Source organism: Poecile atricapillus, chromosome W (genome assembly GCF_030490865.1).
Source record: "Poecile atricapillus isolate bPoeAtr1 chromosome W, bPoeAtr1.hap1, whole genome shotgun sequence".
NCBI lineage: Eukaryota > Metazoa > Chordata > Aves > Passeriformes > Paridae > Poecile > Poecile atricapillus.
The window spans coordinates 15,420,628-15,444,724 of NC_081288.1; the positions used below are offsets into that span (position 1 = coordinate 15,420,628).

At 41.1% G+C, this 24,097-nt stretch overlaps 1 protein-coding gene across 1 annotated transcript in view; it reads right to left on the reverse strand.

The window, feature by feature from the left end:
* Positions 1-24,097, reverse strand: part of LOC131591380 (von Willebrand factor-like) — a 126,631-nt gene that overhangs the window by 98,556 nt on the left and 3,978 nt on the right. The window contains exons 6-7 of the mRNA XM_058861995.1: positions 14,838-14,962; positions 1,965-2,181 (exon numbers count right to left, since the gene is read on the reverse strand). Coding sequence (XP_058717978.1) covers positions 1,965-2,181; positions 14,838-14,962 — 342 coding nt within the window. The remainder of the gene's footprint in view (positions 1-1,964; positions 2,182-14,837; positions 14,963-24,097) is intronic.

Here is a 24,097-nt window from a genome sequence, read left to right on the forward strand (position 1 = left end):
ATGTCATGTCAGCTTCTAAATGATTCTTTCTTTTTAGAAGCAGAACATTTTAGAAATATTTTATTTTCAGTTTGCTGCAATATCATCTGTCAGGTAGCATAGTAAATACTCATAGGTTAAAGCCAATTTGTTCTCTTATAAATTGAGTCTTAATAACTAAACCCAAATGCATTAAGAATAATCAAACCTGGGGAGAAGTTTTGCAATAATATCTAAACAATTTGGACAGACATGGTGATTTTGTACCTTTAAGCCATGCACTTACTCCACTCATTTGTGAAATTAACCTGTTTGATATTTCCAGGGAGAACCAGGAGACAGTTAAAACTCTGAAATCCCATCCTCCTTCTTCCAGAGAACCACCAGCTCAGGATAACACCCATGCTGTGGTATCTCCACTGCTGCCATTATCTAGGCCAGGCCATTATGCAAACACACTCTACTACAGCCATTCCTTCTCTTCAATGCATATACACACCATGTCCTACAAGACTGTGGGGGCATGGAGTGGGAAGAAAAGGTTAGAGCCTGCCCTTTCAAAGCAAATCCTCTGCTGAAGAGGTGGGAGGGTAACGAAGGAGTGATCTTGCCCTGGGTGCCCTGGGCTCGGGCACCAACTCACACTTGCACAGTGTGCCCAGCACTAGAGCCCTTCCCACACAGCAGAGCATTCCATTCCTCCATCATCATCATCCCCTGAGAAAGCACCATAGCACAGAAAAAGGGTGATGGAAAACTAAGCTCCTGCTGTGGCAGCAGGACATTTCCCTTTTTCCTGACTCAGGAATAAAAAACAAACTGTGGCTCATGAATTCAAGGGTTAGAAATGAGCTCTAAAGCTCCTAGGATCACGGAAAGGCTAATTTCACTTGTGGCTTTTAATCAGACATACAAAGAGCCCCTCTGGCTCACACCCTGAGCAAGGACCTGAGCTTTAATAGATCCCTTTTATATCCCAATGGAAAGATAATAAATTACTGCTAGAACTCAGACTGTACAATCCCTAGAACAAGTGGCTGGCAGCATCTTGTTGACCTAGCCACAGTTTGAAGGCAGTTTTCTTCAGTGGCCAGTAGCAGAATATCTTTACCAGATAACCAAGTGACCAAGTGTTGTCAGTACAAATCAGACAGTTTTACCCTATTAAATCAATTTACATAAACATGCCAAGGAAATTGTCCTTTCTAGTAACTAAAAAAAAAAATAAAAATAAAAAAAAAATCACCAAGAACATATTAGTGGATTTTTTTCATTTATTTTTGAATGCTCTGTATTAAACCATGGTTCTCCACTGGAGGGATCAGCAGTAGGTGCAAACATGACTTTTCCTCTGTAAACATAATCCACCTCAGTTAGCCTATTGCACTTCCTTGTTGCAAAACCTCAGCACAGATGCAATCAGGACCTCTGAACTCAGCAAAATAGGGCTAATAAAGGCAGCAGTTCAAATGCAATCGGGATCTCTAACCTAGACAAAAATTGGCTTAGAAAAGGCAACATCTCAATTTCAAGGCAATTGATTCAAGGAAATAAAGGGTGAAACAATTGTCTTTATGCAAAAATGTTAGAGAGCATTTCACTAAGATGCTGACTTAAAAATACAGGCTGGAAAATGTCATACATCTGAACCATATGTGAAATAACACCTAAACATCCTAGTCTATAGTAGTCTATACCTTTGTGTATCAAATAAGCTTTCACTAACTGTGTACACTGTAGGGGAACATGTAACAGCTCAGGATCTTCTTTATAGATGATTCAAACAATACTGGCTTGGGGACAAAAGCTTCTAGAAAAAGGTGGGTGATGGAGAGCTGAGGGGGAGAGTGAGCAAAGGCACTTCCTATAAATGAGCCAACCTCCTAAAAAAACCACCAGCTGCTTTTAGCTGCAGGACATAAATCTGCGAGACAGGCATGATCTTATTGGGGATGAGCAGCCTAGGAATAAATCTGCCAGCTTACTGCACGAGCTCTCCTCAGGCCACCCCTCCAAGATGACTCCTTCGTGAGCGCAGTTCCTCGCGTACTCCAGGAAGACGGGGCAGTGACAGTCCACACCCTGGGGACAGGCACAGATGTCCCTCTCACAGAGGCTGATGTACGGCTCAGGATCCACTCGATGGTGGCACCGGGAGAAGGTCAGAGATGTGCTCAGCAGCTGGCAGGTTTCCAGGGTGCCCTGCATAAGAAGTGGGGGGCAAAGGGACAGAGAGAGCAAAGGGGACAAAATTACTTCCTATAGTCTCAGGAAGATGAAAGAAAACACAACTGTTCCAAACACACCATCACCACTGTTGTTCAACAACATCACAGCTCTTATTTACCACCACCAAGCAGTTGATAATAGTCAAGAGCTAATAGTGAGCTCTACCCATTCATTCACCCCATCCATGGCTACATTAATGTACTGATTATTATAGAATGTAGTATCACATAAGGGATGTTTCACACAGAAACACATCAGTCAGCCAGTCAGCAAAAGTATAGAGGCATTCTACCTCCTTTCGCTTCCCAGAAAAGAACTGGATGGTGTCTGGATTCCCAGGAAGATACAAACAGCTACAGAGGGGAACCGAGGTACATAGGAAGAAAACCATACAATCTTTTGGATAACAAGCAACCAGAGCAGGTGTCAGAGGGAAAGATTGAGTCTGATTAAAATCCCAGGAACGAAATTTGTTTTCCACTTCTGGCCACACAATCCTGTTGCTCCTGTTGGCTTGTCCAAAGCACAACAGGTAATTTAGCTGCGATAAATAAGAGAACAATAGCCCAGGGAAGAAAAGCAATTTGTTCTGCTCTTCTCCTGATTTAAATCCATGTGGTGACAGCCAGTGTGAGGGGAGGACAGCACAGGGAGATGGGAGGAGGGTATGAAGACCTCTTCTTTCAGACAGCAGAAACCTAAAAGGAAACTTAACTATATGTGAAACAAAACCTAAGGAAAACTTAGTATACAATTAAGTTCTCTGGGGGAGGCTCCCAAATAAACTCTTTTGTGCACATTATGTCACAGTTCAATGAGTCTGAGGTACCCAATGCAACTTTCTGAAAGGATTACACTGAGTTTAGGTAAGGGAAAAAAACAGTTTTCTGATACAACCCCAGCAAACAAAGAGCTGAAAACTAACTTTCTTCTATTTATTTGTCAGGGTTTTATGTAAGCAAATGTAAACATGGTATACTTCGCAGGTGTTATACTCGGTGGTTAGAGGGGGGGCATATTCTTCAGAGTGGTTCACGGTTAAAATTCATTACTTCTAAAAACTTCACATATACCTGAGGTGACAGTACATACAAGCTGCTGTGTAAAAAAAAATAAAATTAAATTAAAAAGTACCTTGTTTTCTCATCTTCTGGGAGCTGAAAAAGAGAGAGCAAAAAAACCCCACAGAAAAAAATCAAGATGTCTTCTCTGAATGGCAGCTGTGGTGCCTGTATAGGAAAACTGCTGTGTAGAAAATACCTTTTTATTTTGGCTAAAGGGTATTTTGTTCAGGTGATCAACTCACGCTAGTACATGTCTGAGCCAAGACAGAATTTCTTGCTTATGAAAACAAACCAACCAGAAATGTCTAGTCCATCGGGAATGTATTCTAAGTTTACTAAAGGGCTCAGGGAAAAAAAACATGTGCAAAGAGGTTTTCAGCTTTCTGAAAAAGGACTCAGGGAACTTAAAACAGTGCTGAGAGCTGGACATGGTGAAAGTAAGAAATTCAGCTCCAGCCTGTGATAATTCTGATGCTCAGACAGCACCCACCATGCTGAATCAGATGGGAAAAGAAAAAAAAGACTAGACAGGGGAGAGCAGGAGCTATGTAAATGGTGGTTGGTGCTGCTCTAAGACACACAGAAGTACAAGAAAGCTGCAATGTGCCCTAGAGGTGGAAGCAACAACAACAGAAGCAGCCAAGAAAGCTATTAAAGCAGTGTTTGGAGATGAAACTGATAAAACCAAAAGTGAGCTCAGAACCATTCAGAGGATGAGCAGTACGCAACTCCTGGATCAAAGCCTTGATCCAGATAGTACCAAGTGCAGCAGAAAACCAGTATATGCAACAATCCCGTTTGGGGGCTGAGCTAATGAAGTTTCTTAACGTAACAGCCTGTTACTACAACTCAAACAGCAAAACTCAGACTGTATATTCAAGTAAAAGGAACATTTTAGACGGGAAAGTGACTTAAAAAATAAAGGAGATTACACACCAAAAAAAAATTAACTCATTTTTCTTTTCCTCTAGTTCTTTGGTCTTGGATTTGCTCACTAATGGCATAGCTAAAGGCTGAGCTCCAGCTGATTATCTAGAAACCAAGTGATATATGTAGAAAAGCAATGAACTATGTAAATGTTTTCTTGCCATTCAAATTTCATCAGATTTTCCAGTGATTTTATGAAAGAAATTATAGCTGAAATCTTCCCATCTTGCAGACATATCTCAATTATCATGACATAGCTCAACTAGCTGAAATACGGGTAAATCCAAATAGATACAAACAAAAAAAAAAAATTCACCATGAGGGTATGGTCAAAGAGAGGGTATAGAACCACCACCCTTGGAGATATTCAAAATGTGAGTGGACAAGGACCTGAGCAGCCTGACCTAGGATGACTCTATTGGAAGCAGGGAATTGGACTCAATGACCCATTCCAAATTTAACCATTCTGCAATTTATTTTTATTTTTACTCCTTCCTTTCTTTTAAACTCACTGGTCAGGCTGGATTAAGAGAGGTCCTTATTCTTTAGTTTTGAGGACAGTGGTGAGTATTAGATATTGGCAGCCTCAGCCACTGCTGTAACATTCCTTATGGAAGCTGCTCCACACAAAGAAATATTTAAGCCCAACAGACTGGAGAGTGAAGCCTCAGGCTGAAACAGTGCTTAGGGTAAAGGTGGCTGCAAGATTAAAATTAGCAGGACTGATTGCAGTATCTGAAATGCAGGTGAAGGTCATGAAATTTCTCCCTTCCCTTCTGTACAAGTCCTATTTTAATTGTTTCTTTAAATACGTTGGCAGGGTCCTGGCACTGGCAATCCTCAGCAATCACAAAACTTACTGACCTTCTTTCTGCCCCAGGCCCACCACACAGAGCTGGAGGTGGAATTTTGTACATTCTTCCCATTTCTGTGGCATTTCCTTCTGCTGCTGTATGAACTGCATTTGTCTACAGCTTAACAATTACCATTAAAGAGAGAGAGCCTAAAAAATAACAGAAGAAATCAGACACCCTCTCATTCCCTTGAATTCAAACCCTACGGTGTGCAGATACACATATGGTTTCTCCAGAACAGTCAGGAAGGGTATATTTTGGTGGCATAACTGGCCCCAAATATATAGTTTTTCAGAAAATATATTTAATGGAGAAAGATTTAGTAACCCATCTCTCCAAATTAAATGCATCCAAACCCAGTATGTTTAATACACCAAACACTGGCTGTGTGTTTGAGAAGACTAAATAACAACTGAAATAAACCACTTCCCTTGAATGCTGATTAATCTGATGAAGAAAAATGAGATTTTAAATATAGTGGGCCTCATTGTCACCCATGTAATGTATTATTATATTGTATAGAATGATTTGGGTTGGAAGGGGCATTAAAGAGCCTCTAATCCAATCCCCTGCCATGGGCAGGAACACCTTCCACTAGACCAGGTTGCTCCAAGCCCCAGCTAACCTGGCCTTGAACACTTCCAGTGACAGGGCTGGACCTCTGGGCCTTTGATAGACCTGCCTCTGACCCCAACCATGATGATATATGGTCCAAAGTGGAAAATTTCTACTTGTCTTCAGATCTGGGAATGAATGCTATTTCTTTATTACATATGGAAGTACTCCATGGGATAATGGGGGAACTGTTTCTTATCAACTGCAGTAAGAGCTGAATTTCAGCAAAAGCAGAAATTAGCTGAATTTCAATAATTTTCACATCTAATATACTATAGATATAATTTTCTAATAAGAGAAGAAAAAAGGAAACAATACAGTGACCTCTGGCCTCCACACATCATTTCTATGAGAGGTGAAATCTAGGAAATAAAAGTAATGTATAAGAACACAGTAATCAATTGCAATGCTTTAAACCATTACATATTTTTGTTTTCAAGGCTGCCTTGTTGCTATAGTTTTCCAGATCACCCATTTATGCCTTCAGATCCATGTTACCCATGCTGTTGGTCATCTTAGAGCCTGTTAAATTGCAGCACTTTTTTGAACAGACTAAACCAGTGAAAAAATGGATCAGACAATGCAGCAAGGCTCCTTTTTGGTAACTAAACATCAGCTGCAGATGGCAGGGCATGGTAGGAAGGCTTTCTGCCCCCCTCCAGCACTGCCCAGTTTGGAATGTCCCCTGGATCCCAAGGCAAGGCAGGTAATCACACTGTGTGTGTGTTCTAGAGGTGGAGGGTGGGGAAAGCCCCTGGCAACACTAGGGTAAGTGTGAACTGGTTCAGCACTTTTCAGCTAACACAGAGCCATGAAACAAGATAAAAAATTTAAAAAACTAATTATTCAACATTTTTTAGTATTTGAAGAAAAAGGAGCAGCAGGGCTTTCTGATTCCACTGCATAGAATCATACAATGATTAGGGATGGATCTTAAAGATCATCTCATTCCAACCCCCCCTGCCACGGGCAAGGACACTTTCCACTATCCCAGGTTGCTCAGACTCCCATTCAGCTTGGCCTTGAACAGTTCCAAGGATGGGCCAGCCACAGCTGCTCTGGGCAACCTGTGCCAGGGCCTCACCAACCTCACAGCAAAGAATTTCTTCTTAATATCCAGTCTAAACCTGCTCTGTGTCAGTGTGAAGCCATTTCCCCTCATCCTGTCACTACAATTCCTGCTGAAAGAAGCCAGAAGCCATCTCTCCAAGGATGCTGTTGGCCAGAGAAGGGGGCAGACAGAGAGGGTAAAGAAAACCGCAGACCTACCCAGTGTGGGGGCACTGGGATGGGAGGAGTGCCTTGAAGCAGAGCTGTTGTTTCCCTCACCGAACAGCTGACTGCCTGGCAGGGAAGGAGGCTGGGAGACCAAGAAGATTTACATTCCTGAAGCTGAGGCAAGTAAACAAAGCACACTATTAAAAAGCCCTACATTCTTCAGGAGGCACTTGTTTGGCCAGACTTCTATTAATAGTGCTGTGTTTATTCTTGCACAGTGAATAAATTAAGGCAATGTTAAATACTGTGAGCTTATGAACTCACATGAGAGAGAATATAATTTCATTCAGTTTATGGGAAAGAAAACTTTATCCACAAAGCATCAATATTTAACAGCATCTGTATAAAATACAATTTAGTTGTACTCAACCCATCAGACTGGATTTCACCCTGCATGCCACTCCCCAGTCTCAGCTGCAGTGTTGACATTTTCTAAACATTAAACTCGCCTGAACAGATAAAATTCCAGGGACTACAACCAGTCACAAGAACTACCCCTTCTGTAGATGTGTAACCAGGTTAAAAGAATCATAGGATGGTTTGGGTTGGAAGGGACTTTAAAGATCACATAGCTCCACCCTGCTGCCATGGGCAGGGACACCTTCCACTATCCCAGGTTGCTCTCAGCCCCATCCAGCCTGGCCTTGGACACTTCCAGGGATAGGGCAGCCACAGCTTCTCTGGGAAACCTGTGCCAGGGCCTCACTACCCTCACAGGGAGGAATTTCTTCCTGATATCCAATCTAATCCTGTTCTGTGTTACTGTGAAGCCATTCCCCCTTGTCCTGTCACTCCATGCCCTTATAAAGAGTCTCTCTCCTTCTTTCCTGTGGGTTCCCTTCAGGCACTGCAAGGTCACAGTGAGGTCACCCCCAAAGCCTTCTCTTCCCCAGGCTGAACAAACCAAATTCCCTCAGCCTTTCCTCCCAACAGAGCTGCTCCATCCCTCTGATCACCATGGTGGCCTCCTCTGGACTGGCTCCAGCAGCAACATGTCCTGTTGAACTGCCCTGTCCCTAAAAAAGCCTCAGCCAGGTTGGAACCCTTCATTCTTCTGTGCTTGGCACCACACATCTTTACTCAAGTCAGGTGTTCAGTCTGCCCCAGCCAAGACAGAAATAGCCCACACACAGCACCTCTGCCCAAGCAAGAAACATCAGCTGGAGATTTCCAACCTGAAACCACTGCTATAATTCCTCAGCCAGTTTTGCAGGTAGTGAGGCTGAAGTGCTGAGGGGCATGAGCAGCCTTCACTGAATTTCACAACACATCTGAAGCATCCTCATCCAAAAGCTTAATGGAAGTACAAAGAGTCAGAACTTTGCAACTTGTCCAACTCTTAGTTAGCCTTTTCCAGGTAGCTAGGAAACCAGCACTCAGGGTAGCTGGAGAGCAGATATATTCCAGAAGTGCTACTACTCTTGAGAAACTATTTGAGTCTTGTTTAGCAAATACCTATCTACAGGACTTGAATAGTGAGAAACTAACAACTGCATTTCGGCCTCAGTTACGCTGGTATAAATCTAAACCTGGCACCCAGGAAACCATTCTGATTTACAACAGAGTACATGCAATCAGCTATAACCCTGCAAGGGATGAAGGCTCAATTTACCATGACAGTCATAACCTGTCAATACCACATGCTTCAGTAAATATTCAAAGCTACTGTCTTCCCCAAGTTGGTGACCATCTGCCTGCATCTACACCCTAAGGGAAACAAGAAACTTGTTTGTACTTATAAAAGACAAGAAGAAAAAGGTCGATGCAGCAAACGGGGTCACAGAGTTGGCCAAGGCAAACAGTTCTGTGTTTCTTCAATAAATCAGCACTACTATCTGTACACATAGCTGAAGGAACATCCTCCTAGGAAGGGAAATAGCCTGGTGACACAGAGCTTTTGGAACAGAAAACATCTCCTCTGTCAAAAACAGCTGGCTGGAGCATCTCCCTCCTCTGCTGACTCCCAAGAATATAAACTGCAACATATTCACAAATATATTTTGGGGAGGCAGTGCCCACAGAGGCTTCAGAACTGATGCTTCCCTACTGGCACAATCAGAAAGGGAATTAACTACCTCATTATACAGGAATCACTGAAACACACCTTTCTCGAGTAACATCATAATTTCTTCAGCAGTAACTCACACTTCAGCCTCAAAAAAGCTGTTGTTTTCTATGTTTATCTGTTTAATGGTTAGGGTGGGGGGAAGGGGAAGGTGGTTAGATGTGGGAAACAGAACTGACACTGAAGGGTTTGATTTACAGATGAGTGCGTACATGATCTATCAGTTTATTGGCTGAAAGACAGACACAGTGTGACAAAATTAGGCAAAGGTGATAGGTTATTAAGTAGAAATAAGTTTCGTATTAGCAGTCTATTGGACCAAAATGTTATATATTGCTATGTGAGGAAGAAACCTGTGACTACCTTGAGCTATGGCTAATTTGTTGCTTCTCTCCAAATCTCACAACTTTGAGACTGATATCTGGCTTATTTGAGCAACAAATCACCTTAAATAGCACATTGGTCCCATCCCTCATTATTTTCATCTCAACAATGTGGTGCCTCCTTGAGGTCAATCTCTGGGAATCAGAAGTCAAGAATGCCCCAGTGGACGCTATCCTGGGAACAAAGCTTTAGTCTGAAAGGAAGACCTCAATGCACAGCAAAGAAAGGTTGTAAAGAAGCCTATACAGTCTCTTGCTGGATGAGGGCAGAAGGAGTGTTCATTTTCATCATCTGACAAGAAGTCAGGTGAGGACTGGGGAACTTAGGATGAGACACAAAATTTCAAAGCAAAAGAGGGATGTTTACTATAAATTAAAGAACTTGATAAGAAGTAATTATGCTACATTAACTAAGCAACAGTTAAGAGACTTTCTCATTTGGATGCAGTGGAATTTGCTTGATATGGACCTTGAGTCTGCCTTTAAAAAGTTTCTCTAGAATGCTGTGGGAGATTGGGTACCTTCGCTGCTTTTTCCATGTTTTTTTTCATTGAGATCATTAACAAGCAATCTACACAGGCTGTGAGCCCCAGAATTCTACCTGCCTCACAGCAGCAGCCATCTTTACCTCCCAGGACTGAGCGAGCGCTCCTGGCTACACCACCTTTAGAGAGAGGAGGGGAGAGTCAGAGAGAAGAAAATAAGGAGATATGCAATGCTTTTAAATTGACTGTGGACATACAGGGGCAAGATATTAACTCTACCTTTGAAGAGGAGCCAGATTTAGATTGGTTTCCACCTGACCCATGGGGTCATGAGGGAGCGTTGGAGCATGAGCAGAGAACAAAGGCACCCCCATGGCAGAGCCGCTGCAGAAGAAGCTCCAAGGCCAAGCTGGAAAAATATGAGCAATTACAGAAACAGTGGGGCAGAGCCATGGTAGCTCAGGCAGCTTCAAAGGGAGACAAAATAGCCAAAAAATCACTATATGGCATCTAGCTCAAAATTCATTACTGTAATTAAAGATTGATAAAGAAGCTGCAATGGCTGCCACTGGTACCACCTGGTCCATAGAGGCTCTTCGCTTAACATCGTCTGTTTTTGTAAAACTGTTCCTCTTCCCTCTGTCTGCAAACAACGAGAGAAAAGACTATAAAGAGAGAAAGAACTGCAGTCGTTAAAGTTAACTTTGTGGGGTTTTTTCCTCTCCATTTTTCCCCTCTGCAAGAGTATGTGCGGGATGTTGAAGAATACGCTCGAACCTTCTAGAGATAACAGCAGCAGAGCGAGGTGTTCAGCCCCCCCACTCCCTCTCCAAGAAGAAGTGCCAGGATAGTACCCAGCTTGTTAAAAAGTCATGATTCATTGTTTTCTTAGAATGCTTTTATATACCCTTTTAGAGTTAATTTTGTGTTTTTAAGTAATTATGAGTTCTTGCGGTTTACGGTTTTACTGGAGAAATTACTACGACCCCTTAGAAAATTCAAAAAACCCATCTTTAGAAATGTTTACAGTAAATATTAACAGAATTAAAAAGTTACCTTGCAATAATTAGTTTTAAAATCTAATGTCAAAATATTGAGTGATTTATAGCTACTGACAAAACAACTTTCCAATTAATGTCATCTAAGAAAATATTCATGTTTTAAAAAATAATTAGCTAGGAAAACGCCAGTGTACAAGAAGACAAGTTAACTATATATTACTCGTTTGCTTGTTTTTTACTCTATTTTAATAAGGTAATTTCATTGTGAATCTTTTTGCTATAAAAACACATGTGATAGCATATATACCTATTTGGACTTCAGATTTTAATTAAATATTGGACTTGATGTTTCAGCAAAGTGCTACAAAAACTGAATGGCAATTTGCCAAACCCTGCATTGTATTGTTTTTTCTCTAGTAGAACTGCGTTCTAAAAGTTCTAATAAACTTAAGCCTATACCAGGAAAATTCCTACTACAAATGAGTATGTTCAGTAACATCTGCAGTTATTATGAGTTATTCTCAAGGCCAAATTACATAAAATCATAATGCATGTCACATCTCTAAAATCTCTATATAAATCCATGTTGCTGCCACATTATGTCCAAAAGTTATATACCAAACTTTCAGCTGTATTTTTTGTAAAAATAGAGTCAGAATGAGTTACATTTTCATTTGACACTTAAATTAAGTGCTGATAGAATTAAGCAAAGTTAAGTTCCACTATGTTTAGGCCTGAGTAATGTTTAAGATTTCTTTCTGTCAAATTTCATTCATATTAAGTTTAGGTGTTTAATCTAAATTTTCTCAAGTTTTGTTAAAGGATGCTTATTTAAACTGTAGAATATAGTTGTTTACTTTTAGAGATAATACAATTACGACTGAGAGATTTGTGACGAAGCACTGATAAACACCTGCTTGTGGATGAAAGAAGATACAGTCTTGATTTCATTTAAGGTTCTATTATTTGTAACAATCTCTGCTGTTTTTGTCTCTTATAAATAACTCAGAAAAGTGAGTGATGGTTTAGTATTGTGACAGTTATTAATTGTGAGCTGCTTTAGTGTTTTGCTTTGTTTCACCTTACTGTCATAGATACATGAAGATTTAGAAAAGTGTTATCTCAACTTCCTAAGACGGTTGTCTCTGATATATTGATTACATTATGTGAATTCACTAATTTTTACAGCTGTTATTCATAAAGTATTATTACTTTATATTTATATAAAGTAATTTATATAGTAATTTATATAGTAATTTATATAGTAATTTATATAGTATTTATAGCCAGCTTTTCATATGCTTTACAATTTTTGTATAATTACTTTTAAAACACATGTCATTTGAGATCTTTTTATTTTCTAACTGCTTAAACAAGTTATACAGCTGTTTCTGTACAGAGTTTTTTTGTTCTTTAACTCCTTCCCTTATTTAAGAAGGCTTGCTATTGTTTGATCCAGTGTAGCTTTATTGTTTTTTAGTGCTTCCAGAATTCCAGAAAAATGAATCATTGCTGAAAGCCATTTACCCCGAAACTTCAGATTAAAGCAAGTGCTAGATAGTTTTATTCATCTGATGCCTAAGACTTGTAATCGTTTGCTTTACAGAAATGCACTTCAACAGTTTGCTGAGCTTTAACCATCTCATAACTGCTATTATTAAAAGCCTTGTTTTAAAAATTAGTTAAGAGACATCCTTCCAGTTTAAAACCTAGGCCCTGGCCAGGCCTTGACTTTATCCGGATGGAATGTTTGCCAACAGATCCAGATGTTTTCTGCATCAAATCAATATTTGAGTCACTTTTGACTTGGCAATTTGATCCTATGAATATGACAGCTGCATCCATTTTGAAGTGGGCTTGGAGGACCATTTCCAGAGGTAGTTATCCAATCCTTCACTGATTTGAGGTTTATCAGCTGTTTGCAGACTCTGAGATGCTGGTACAGTGTTTTAGTGGTTAATAGTAATTTAATCTCACATGTGTTATTAATCATGTTTATTATCTAATTAATTTCTAACACTGTAAGTTTTCGTTCATTATGTGTGCAGTTTGTGTTGATATTCATGTGTGTGATAAAAGAAGTACATCTCACTTTAAGCAAAAGGAATCAGTGCCCTAAGAATATTCAATTAATGTAGTATGTGCATTAGAAATTTAGACTACAATTCATTTTGAACAATGAAATATTTACACCAAAAATTTAGAAAATATCATAAAATCTGAATTCACAATTAAGTGTACCACAGCTAAGCCTAAATGATTCATTAACTTAGAGATATACCTGTGTTTTATTAACAGGTTCAAAAAAGTTCATCTGACCATGACCATCTGCCTCCAGAAACATGAGACCCAATTAACAGAGAAGTCACCATACAACGTTTGCAGTCAAAATAAGAACAGAAGTAGGACATCTAAGATGAAGTTATGTCTGAAAACTACAAAGACTATTTGCCAACAGAAGTTTTATGTTATCATTATAATGTTGTGTCTCTATTAATTTCTTCAGTTATTCCCTGTTTCGGGATTTGAAAGAACATTCAGTGATGTTAAGGATCAACACTTTCAGCTGATAGACTTTTGCCTGCTAAAACAGCACATCTGGAGTCTCAACTATTTGGACCTTAAAGCAATAGTCATTTTTTCATTTCCCTGGAGGACATTGGACAGTATTTTTCTTCCATTTGCAAAGCTGTGAACCTTGGGTTTTATATCAAAGTAAAGGGTGTAAAAAACCAGGAGTATTGTAAAGCTCTTTTGGCAAAAGTGTGGTATTAGCCCTTGCCTTCCTATTCTTGAAGAAGAATATAAGAAAGAATTTGCAAAAGAATCAGAAGATGTCCAAATTTAAAAAAAAAATTGGATGTGCACAGAATAACTTTGTATCTTATCCTTGGTTAGTCCATGAACAATATTGGGAAGAAACAAAACAAAAAAAAAAAAAAAAAAAAGGAATATGCTGAAAAATTTGCTTGAAAATTAAAAATTTGAGAAAAGAACTTTTTGCCAAAAGATAACCTTAGAGAAATATGAAGTTCAATCAAATGTTAAATTTGAATTTTGCTTTGTTTGCCTTTAGTAGTGTAGCTTTACCAGTTAGCCAGCCTAGAATCAATGTCTGGGTGACTTTAGCTAATGTTTCAACTTTAGATACCTTATGCTTACCCACTACCACTCCAGTAAGTACATGGGAATGGTAGATTCCTTATCTTCTAAAGCATCCACTGAACTTCAGGAATTAGAATCCTTGGTTCTGTAAAGGTAATTTTTTAGTGCAGAGAGAGAGGGGGGAGATGTGGGAAACAGAAAAATGGAAACTCTAACTGACACTGAAGGGTTTGATTTACAGATGTGTGTGTATGTGATCTATCAGTTTATTGGCTGAAAGACAGACACAGTGTGACAAAATTAGGCAAAGGTGACAGGTTATTAAGTAGAAACAAGTTTTGTGTTAACTGTCTATTGGACCAATATTTTATATATTGCTGTGTGAGGAAGAAACCCATGACTACCTTGAGTTATGGCTGATTTGTTGCTTCTCTCCAAATCTCATGCCTTTGAAACTGATACCTTATCTGGCTTATTTGAGCAACAAATCATCTAAAATAGCACGGTTGTCCCATCCCATATTATTTTCAGATAGACAGACAGACAGACAGACAGACAGATAGGCAGATTTCAGGTTTAGGCTGGACATCAGAAAAGGTTCTTCCCCCAGAGGGTGGTCAGGCACTGAACAGGCTCCTCAGGGAATAGTTATGGCCCCAAGGTTGCCAGTGTTTTCAGGCACAGGGTGGGATTTTGAGGCTGTCCTGTGCAGGGCCAGGAGTTGGACTCAGTGATCTTTGTGGGTTCCTTCCAAATCACAGTATTCTGAGATTTCTGTTTTTCTGCCAAAGGGCAAGCATGTTGCCTTTCAGGTAGAGAAGGACTGAAACCAGAACATCTTGCAGCACCAACCTTCTCTGCCATATCAGATGAAATGTTGCAGGTGTTGCTCGGAGTCTGCACTCTCTTGCAGTGCTTGTTTTCACTGTGCAAAGCCCAGGAGTTGGCAAAATCGTAACTGTTCCCCACCAGGGTCCCTGGGAATGAAGAAGAAGAGAAGCAACATCACTTTTGGAGGGGTTTTAGCAACAAGTGCATTATTGGCTGCTATTAAGGTGATAGTCTGCCAAAAGCTCTCTTTAAAAATATAAACTGTTGTATCAAATGGATTTTTATTCCAAACAGATTGACTGCAGGAAAGCCACTATCAGTGATATGGATTTACTTTTATGCTGAGGATATATCTAAGCTCAAGGACAGACTAAAGCCTGCAGAAGGCAGCTGCCACCTCCCTCACACCTACATGAACATGGTAGGAGTTGCTGCTGGTCAACTACAATCTGCAGAAGCCAAATCATGCCTGCACATCTTCTTACCACTTAAAAGTTGTCAATAAAACACAAAACATATTAGAGAGGCAAACAAACTCAGCTGCTTTCTCTAACTGAAGAAAGCATTAGCACTCTTGATCCTGGCTAGCCTTGATTTTTCTCCTATCCAAAACTAAATCTTGTGTGCAAAGAAGCTTAACATGCACCGTGATGGTTTGGGCCCATCCTCTTCCTGGTAAGGTGTCCTGAAACACACTCCTCTGTCCCAGTACAAGCAGCTCCTGGCCCAGGCTTAGCAAGATTTGCATACATTTTGCATAAAAGCAAAGCTGAATGAGTTTGTATGGCTGCAACTCCCTGGGAGATGCAAACCACCTCTCTGCTTCTCTTGCTCCATCCTTCTGAGAAGGGGGATCCTCCCACAGAGGGAATGCTCCCTCCCCCTGCTTTTGCCACCCATAGCCTTGCTGGTTCCAGGACTATCTCTGCATGTGGGTACCTGGTAGTAAACAATTTTGTCACCCTCAGTAGCCTTTTAAAACCCCATTGTGGTACCTTTGAGAATATCAATTGCGAATGTTAATGCATTCCCAAGACCTTATGCAGAAGTTGTATTGAGATACAAGCCTGGTTGTATCTGAAAACCAAAAAAATTCTTCCCAAATATACCTATAGAATATTTAATAATGTATACAGGTATAGATAATAAAGATTCCATTGAACTCCCTATTTAGTACAAACAAAAAAATATACAGACCACTAAAACTCTTTCTAAACTATGGGGTAATCATGAAAACTGTGCTGAGAATGCTAAGGCAGAGGTATTAAGACCTGTAGAATTTTTTGTAAACTAGTGTGGTGGTTTTAGCTCTAGCTAGAATCACTAAGGTACTTACTCATTTCTTCCTGTGAGATATAGATTAGGAGAAAGGCAAAACAGGCTTAAAACTTAAAATGAATAAAGAAGGTTTATTAACAGAACTACAAGAATAAGAAACCAGAATAAAACCTCTGGAAACCTTTTCTTCCCCCACTCAACTTTTTTTCCTTTCCCAACTGATACCGTAGAGACAAAACCTGGGACGTTAAAGCAGTACCAACTATACAATAGTCTTTTCACCAGTCTCTGTAGGGAGAGGAGTTTTCCCTTGTCATTCCATGGAGACTTCTCCACAAAAAACAGTTTTCTCACAGCTTTTCATTCCCATGATTGGCAGCTGCCCAGAAAAAAACTCTGCCATCATGCTCTCCTCCCATTTTCACACCACTCTGAGGTGTGTTCATGGGCCATGAACTCAAGGGTATTATTTTAAGGATGAGTTATTCAAAGGCAAAGGTTCTCTTCATCTGTCTCTGTGATCATCTCTGGGAACAGAGCTTTTCTCCTTTCCTCCCTGGGGGCCAAGGGTCTTCATCAACTCTCACTTCTTTCTCTCTGTTCCACCATCTCATGGGATCACAACTACTCCACCATTTACTTAGCTCATCAATGGATACCTTTGCTCAGATTCACAGTTTGAATAGTTCCTTCCCGCTAATACTCTTTTCATTAATTAAAGGAGTTTTTCAGAACATTATTGTCCATCTTCATGGCCTTAGCAAAAGAATATTTCAGCTTACTAAAGCATCTCCTCATTCTCCTTCCATGCGAGGCTTGACTTCTTTCCTCTTACTGACCTTGATGTTTCATGTTGTCTCGCTTTCCTCTCTCTGTAGAGGGAATTAAATCTGCAGGTCTCATCTGCGTAGTGAAAGGGTTAAAATCTGCCCCAAACCACTGCAGGTATTCATGGTGTTGGATTTCAGGTCGGTAGTGCTGGAAAGCAGCGGACAGCTTTCCGGTGAGAGGGTATCAGTGAGATGTCAGCAGCTCTGGCCCAGCCCCAGCCTAGGGCTGGAGGCCCCCCTGGGAAAGGCTTCAGCGACCCTGCTGGAATGGGACCCAGAGGGTTTCCCAGGTGGGGCTGCAGCAGAGCCCGGCCCTGGCCTGGAGCTGGGGTAATGCTCGCAGTCTCCATCCCCCGCCCGGGAGCCACAGCAGGCTGAGCCCAGGCCCTGCTGGGCCACACAGGCCATGGGGGAGCGGGCCAGCCCACACCAGCATTCTGCTACCTTTCAAGGCCAGAAACAAAGAGAAACAGAAACTCCCGGGGTTAGGTTTAAAAGGTGGTGTTCACAAAGGTCTTCTCACTTTTCAGTGGTCCCAAATGCTGTCAGTTCTCAGAAATGGCCAGCTATTGGTCAGGTCTCAAGCAGAGAAGAAAATCCCAGCAGCATCTCTCAGAGGAGTCACTTCTGTGGGTATTTCCCACTTTTTTTCCTAGATGCCAAACTATCACAACTAGAAATTAGGGGCTTTTAAAGGTAGCATGTATTAGGCCCACAGCAGATATCAAATGAGGAAGACTCCCAGGGAAAAGGGATAAAAGAGACAAAATTTTCATCTATGCAGTCAGGACTTGGCACAAGAAATGCAGCAACAAGAAGAACACAACCCTTTAGCTTACCACATATTATAAAAATTAAAACAGCAATGCAGGCCAGCCTGGGGAGAAACAAGGTGCCAAATTCCCCTTTTTTTTGTAGTAAAGCAGCTTTTCCCTAGCAGGAACTGGGCTCTCCTCTGAAGCAGTGTTTCACCAGCCCTGTATGTACATCCATGCCAGGATTCCTGCTGGGAGCTGCTCCCAGGGGCTCATTCAACCACAGGCTAAGATTTGAAGGTTGGGACAACTGTTGGCCCTAAAATACTTTTTAGGTCACTTTTTTTTCATTTCTCTTATTCCATTTTTTTTTTTCTTGTGTGGTGCTTGTAAATTTATATCTCTAATGTGATTCTTTTATGCAACATTTGCATTATGTGATTTTAATTCTTTGTTTGCTGTATTTTATGACACACTTCAAGTAAGTGAAAGGGTCTGGAGAGACAGTCATGTGAGGAACAGCTGAGGGAGCTAGGCAGGCTCAGCCTGGAAAAAAGGAGGCTCAGGGGGGCCCTTCTGGGTCTACAATTCCCTCTAGAGGAGGGGGCAGCCAGGTGGGAGTCAGGCTCTTCCCTTGCTACTAGGGAACAAGGGACAAGATGAGAAATGGCCTCAGGCTGCACCAGGGGGAGGTTCAGGTTGGACATCAGGAAGAATTTCTTCATGGAGAGGATTGTCAAGCAGTGGAACAGGCTGCTGAGCAGGGTGGTGGAGTCATCACCCCTGTAAGTGCTCAAGGAATGACCAGACATGGCACTCAGTGCTCTGGTTTAGTTGACAAGGTGGTGATCTCTCAAAAGTTGGGCTCAATGATCCTGGATGCCTTTTCCAACGTAAATACTTCACCTATTTGATGAGGCTTCAGAAGGAAAAAGGGAGAGAGAACTATCCCTATCACATCTACCTCTAGGTAGAGGGAGGAACAGTTGCCAACACCCCTCTGCCTTTCCCAGCTGACACCTCCATTTCCTTCTGCAGTGGAAGGGACAACACAACAGCCTAAAACATAATCTAGGGTTTAAGTGGGCAGGTGAAGCTGTCAGCATAAACTGACACTGCAATCCCACCACATAGCAGGACTGCCCTCATCTCATGCACAGCAGTTTTGTTTTGCCTTCTGTCCCTTCTGTGGCCACCTCTTCTTCCTGGAAGCACAGAGGATTCTGCAGAAACAAATCCCTCATCAGAGCCCTACACCCAGAAACCCTACATGCAGCCTGGATGGGACTTTGGCTAAAGCACTGGTTTTGCTTAAGACTTTCAGGAAATGCATTGAAAATAGAAGTTGTCACAAAACGTAATGAAAACAAAGGATTTGGACACAAGTGCTTGAAGAAGTGGTGCCTGGTATGGACCACAGTATAGGTCTCAGCAGGTAAACTGGCTGCTAAAAGGCCAAGACCCCCAGGCAGCCAGCTGGGGTGGAATCTCCTTTTAGGATGCAAGATGGGTTCAAGAGGCATATATTAAAGGACAACACAAATCCCACCTGCTCCTAACTTCCTAGAAACATCAGGACTTCCATGACCTTGCAGAGGTCTTTGAGGAGAGGACCACACCCCCACCACCTGAGTAGCAGGCAGGGTCTCCAAGGGAATCCTGCTAGACTATGCCTTTGTGATCTAATTGCTGCCCTCACATCTCTCTCCCTTCAGAAGGATTTTCAGATAGGTGATAGCCAGTCTTCACAGTAAAATCCTTGTTCACTATGAGCCTCCAACCACTCCAGTTCCTTCTGAAATCTGAAACTGGCACCAGCTTGTTTACTTTGATACTGATGGTCAGGCAAGCAATCATCAGGAAAAACCACCTCATGCTCCAGGCACCAAGTGGGAAGCAGAAACCTTGACCTCCCTCCCTGGACCTCCTGCAGATTTTCCATATGGCCACAGGCCCATCAGATAACTCTCCCAGGCTCTGTTAACTCATCTATAAAATAAATGCAAGAATTTGGTCAAGACACTACCGTCCTGCGGGTCTTAACTGGCAAATAGAATCTCAGTTGGTAAATAACCAACTTTCACATGTTGGTTATTTATCAAGCAATGGAGAGGGAGGGGGGGTGTGTTTGGTTTTTTGGGGCTTTTTTTTTTTACACAATTTTACAAGGTTTCCATTCCAGACAAGCAAATCTATTGGTAAGGCTGCCCAAAACTTGATTCATAGTTTGTGCATCAAATTAGTGATATGAAATAACAAAGTCACAGGCTATAAAATCTTTCCTGCCCTCTTCAGCTCAATGAATATGAAATCAGTAATATTGAACAGGATAGGGAAAAAGCCATCTCCAAAACTCTACAGCCTAGTGATGCAGCCACACACCTCATAACAGAAATGTCTAACTTCAATCCCAAACGCTGAATAAAGCCTGGGGGTTAGGAGTGCAGCTTTCTGCCATCTCAGATGAATGCCCTAAAACAAAGCCTCAACACAAGTCATCTTTGCCTGTACCATTTATAATTCTCTTGTGAATCTACTCCCTTTACTTCCAATTGAAAATGCAAGAAAATGGGATTACTGACTCAGCCTAAACAAAAGCATTCAATTTGCCTAAAAATCAAATTACTGATATCATTTAAAATGCCAACAAATTTGCATTTCAGAATGACCTAAACTTTTGTTTACTTTCTTAGGCAAAAAAATAAAATATTTATTATTTGCATTACTACCGCTGTGAGTTTAGAATGTACTTTAAAAGCTTCTGGTGCCAGGTACCACATGCTGAGAAGTCACATATTCAGTCATATACACCTACACTACTTCTGAAATTAAATTTTTACCTGAAATATCAGATTTTTTCCTTGCAGATGGAAAAATTCCTGCTTCTATGTGTTTAACCTTTATTGACTCTCCTGTGAATATATGTATATTCGTCATGTATTCCGTATTTCAGGAGCTTAAAGGATGTTGCTTGCAGCTGGAGCAGGCTTTATCCAAAATTCTCCATGGATATTGTTTTATTGTAAACATCTTTGTAATTTGGATACCAGACTCCCAGAAACCTGTTTCCTGCCAGTGCCAAGAAAAACATAATGGGATGCTGGATTAATTTGGGCTGGGATTTTTTTTTTCCCTTACACTATGCTAAGTGTGTGTGGCATGCATAACAAAATGATGGAGTGACATCCCTGTGTTGGATTTGAAAGATCTGTTTGGCACAAAGACTTCGAGGATGACCTTTGACATCAAAGCACCCATCACAGCAATAGCAGAAATGGCTGGATGTGGCACTTACTGCCCCAGTTTAGTTGACAAGGTGGTGCTTGGCCAAAAGTTGGACTTGATCTTGGAGGTTTTTTCCGACCTTAATAATTCTATGCTAAGAGTACTAGGCAGAGACTGAGGCTGCAGGTACATGGATAAACTCTGGTAACTTTGTGCTGCAGCCTTGCTCACTGGGGAGGAATTTCCTCACCATTTCTGCAGGGCAAGAGCCCTCCCTGAGACCACTCACATGCTGCAGGGTGAAGGGGATTCAGCAACTCGCTCCTGTGTGCACACCCTGAAGAGCTTCCAGGATCAAATTCCCTGTGCTGTGTCAGATTTCCTCTGTTATGCTATGTAAGTCATCTCTTCTGGCCTGTGCTTTCAAACCCCAGTGGAAAAAATGCTTGTGACAATGATCAGAATGGTCATAGCCATTGGCTATTTGGCTGAAGGTGGCCAAATAGGTATCTGAGCATCTAGAAAGAATTCAACTTCATGTTTCTGATATGAGCAAAGGCAACCAATTAGAAGTGCATACTGAGGTCAGAAAGCAGAGCCAATTGGCAAGTCTTAGAAGCCTTCACAGGATGGCCATAAACGACCAGACCTTATCTGGCAAGAAAAAGCAGAGGGGAAACCCTTCATTAGGGTCTAGGAGAAAAACAAAGACCAAAAAAACCCTAGAAAGCTCCCAAGACATTTCTTTTTATATTTTAGTTATGCCTAAAGTGTGAGAACAAACTCTCAAGGTTTGGATTGGTTTTGCTTCCATATCCAATAAACAAGCAAGCCCATAGAATAAAATCAATGTTGTCAGTCTGGACAGGACATAAGCACTTCTCCACAGGATGAGCTTGTAGGAACCATGTCAATGGCAGTGACTCAGCACCTCAGCCTGTCTGAAGGGCAGTGTGTCCGCAACTTTGGGAAAAGTTTCTTCTCCCAGAGGGTGGTGGGACACTGAACAGGCTCCCCAGGGAAATCATCACAGCTCCAAGGTTGCCAGAGCTCAAGGAGCATTTGGACAACATGGTGGGATTGTTGGGGTGTCCTGTGCAGGGCCGGGACTTACTAATCCTTGTGGGTCCCTTTCAACTCAGGATATTCTATGAACTCCAAAACCTACTAGAGAGGCTTTTTTTTTTTTTTTTGGGGGGGGGGGGGTAAGAACTAACACCTAAAGCCTTCAAAGCTCAATCCCACAAGTCTTAATTTACCAGGTTATCAAATTTTGTTCTCATCATTCAGAGCTCCAGGATCTCAATAGCTGAGCATCCAAAGTTTACACAGAAAGAGTGTGTATTATTCTCTCATCAGTTCTCCATTTCCACACTAAAACACAGTGAGGACTCATAAGAGCATCATGACAACAGCACATTTTAATAGATTATAGCACAGGAATATAAATATAGCAAGAGGGAAAAAAAGCAATTATAGTGTTCATTAAGTTTTAAACACCCTTCTGTTCATGCCTCCTTTATTTACTTGCTGTAAGTGGTAATGTCCACTCACAGAGCAGGTGCTTTGCTTCTTCTTTCAGCACCACCCTAAAAGCAATCCAGATATAATCAATGAAGTTCTGTATCATACTCCACTTTCTTAAGGGAAAAATCAGACCAACTCTGTACTATTAAACCACAATAATTTCTTTCCCTAAAATACAGAAAAATCATATTTTCATTTGTTTCCACTGCATGTGATTCTGAAGCTCAAAGATCTTAATGCATCTCTTATCAATAAAAATCCATCCCAGAAATCTGATTTATTAGAACTGAGGCCCCATTCTGATAAATTCCAGGTTTTAACAGGAAGCAATGGACACACCAACAGGACAGTTCAGTCTACCAGCAAGCTTAAGGTAACCCTTCACCCTCAGATTACTGAATCCTTACACCAAGCTCTCATCCCAGGATAAGCTGACCTTCAGGAGATCTAATCCACCTGAAAGAAGAGTAACTAAACACTTGAGTGAAAAGGGTAAAATACTTCACAGGCTTCCAAGAAGCTGCCTACTTTTTCTGTTTAAAGAATATTACTTCTCCCAGCTGTTTGTGTTGCCCCTCCCACCAGGAAGCTAGATTCAACAGTATATTAAAAAACCTACCCAAAAAAAGTGATCTGAATTATTCCATAGCTGATTCACTTGGAGCAAGCTAAGAAATGCTCTAGTGAACCAGCAGAGCTGCCAAGGAGACAAACAGTGTGTGGGTGTAGTGACGTCCCTCACTGATACAACAAATTCAAGCATAATTCAGTCTAATTCCTTCTAAATTACTTTAAATGAAAGGTCTTTTGTAGCACTGGAAAAACTGGCAGAATTGCTGACACACAGTTCTATTCTTCAGGCTAAAATCACAGATCTGTATATCCACACAGGTGGATAAACACAAGGAAATCCCTGACTTCCGTAAGACACAGAGAAGGCATTTTCTCTGTCACTTCTATTAGCTCCTCCAAGCAGAGACCCTGTCATGAATTTCATTACATTCCAAAATCCGTGGCTGTGAATGGACTGTTTATTTTTCTAAGAGGGAAGATACAGCCTCCAGCATGTAAAACAAATACAGCATGAAACACATATTAACATGAGCAGCAGAGGGGCCTTTTCTACATTTGAACAATCCAAAGCATTACAGTCTCCTTTTTTTGCTGCTGTTTTTTCCAAGAGCCTTACTACTATTTACTGCCTCAAGAAAAAGCCATAAACTTCATATCTCATTTCATTCAGACATCAAGGGATCCAAGCCCTGGCAAGCAGTTCTGTGACCAGAGTTTGTTTCTTATTATTTACATTTCTGAAGGACAGATTCATCATTTTAATATACTATGAGATCTCTTTTTTTTTTTCCCCTGTACACTGAAGCTATTATGTATCCTGGGTGCCAGTAGGACACATCTCTGGAGCACTGCCAGGCTTCTTTCCAAGGTGCTTTGCCTCCCTTTCTATCTTCTGTATCATTTAGTTTTAATACACACTTCGTATTATCAATCTAATATATTAATGTATTAACTAACTTCAAACCTCTCCTCTTCAGGCAAGTGCTCAGAATTAAAAGACACTCATAAATACCACAAATCAAGAGCAATCCTTCAAAGTCTCATTCGGGGCTTTTCAGAAACTCTGAGTCTTCACACAAAGATGTGCTGAGCA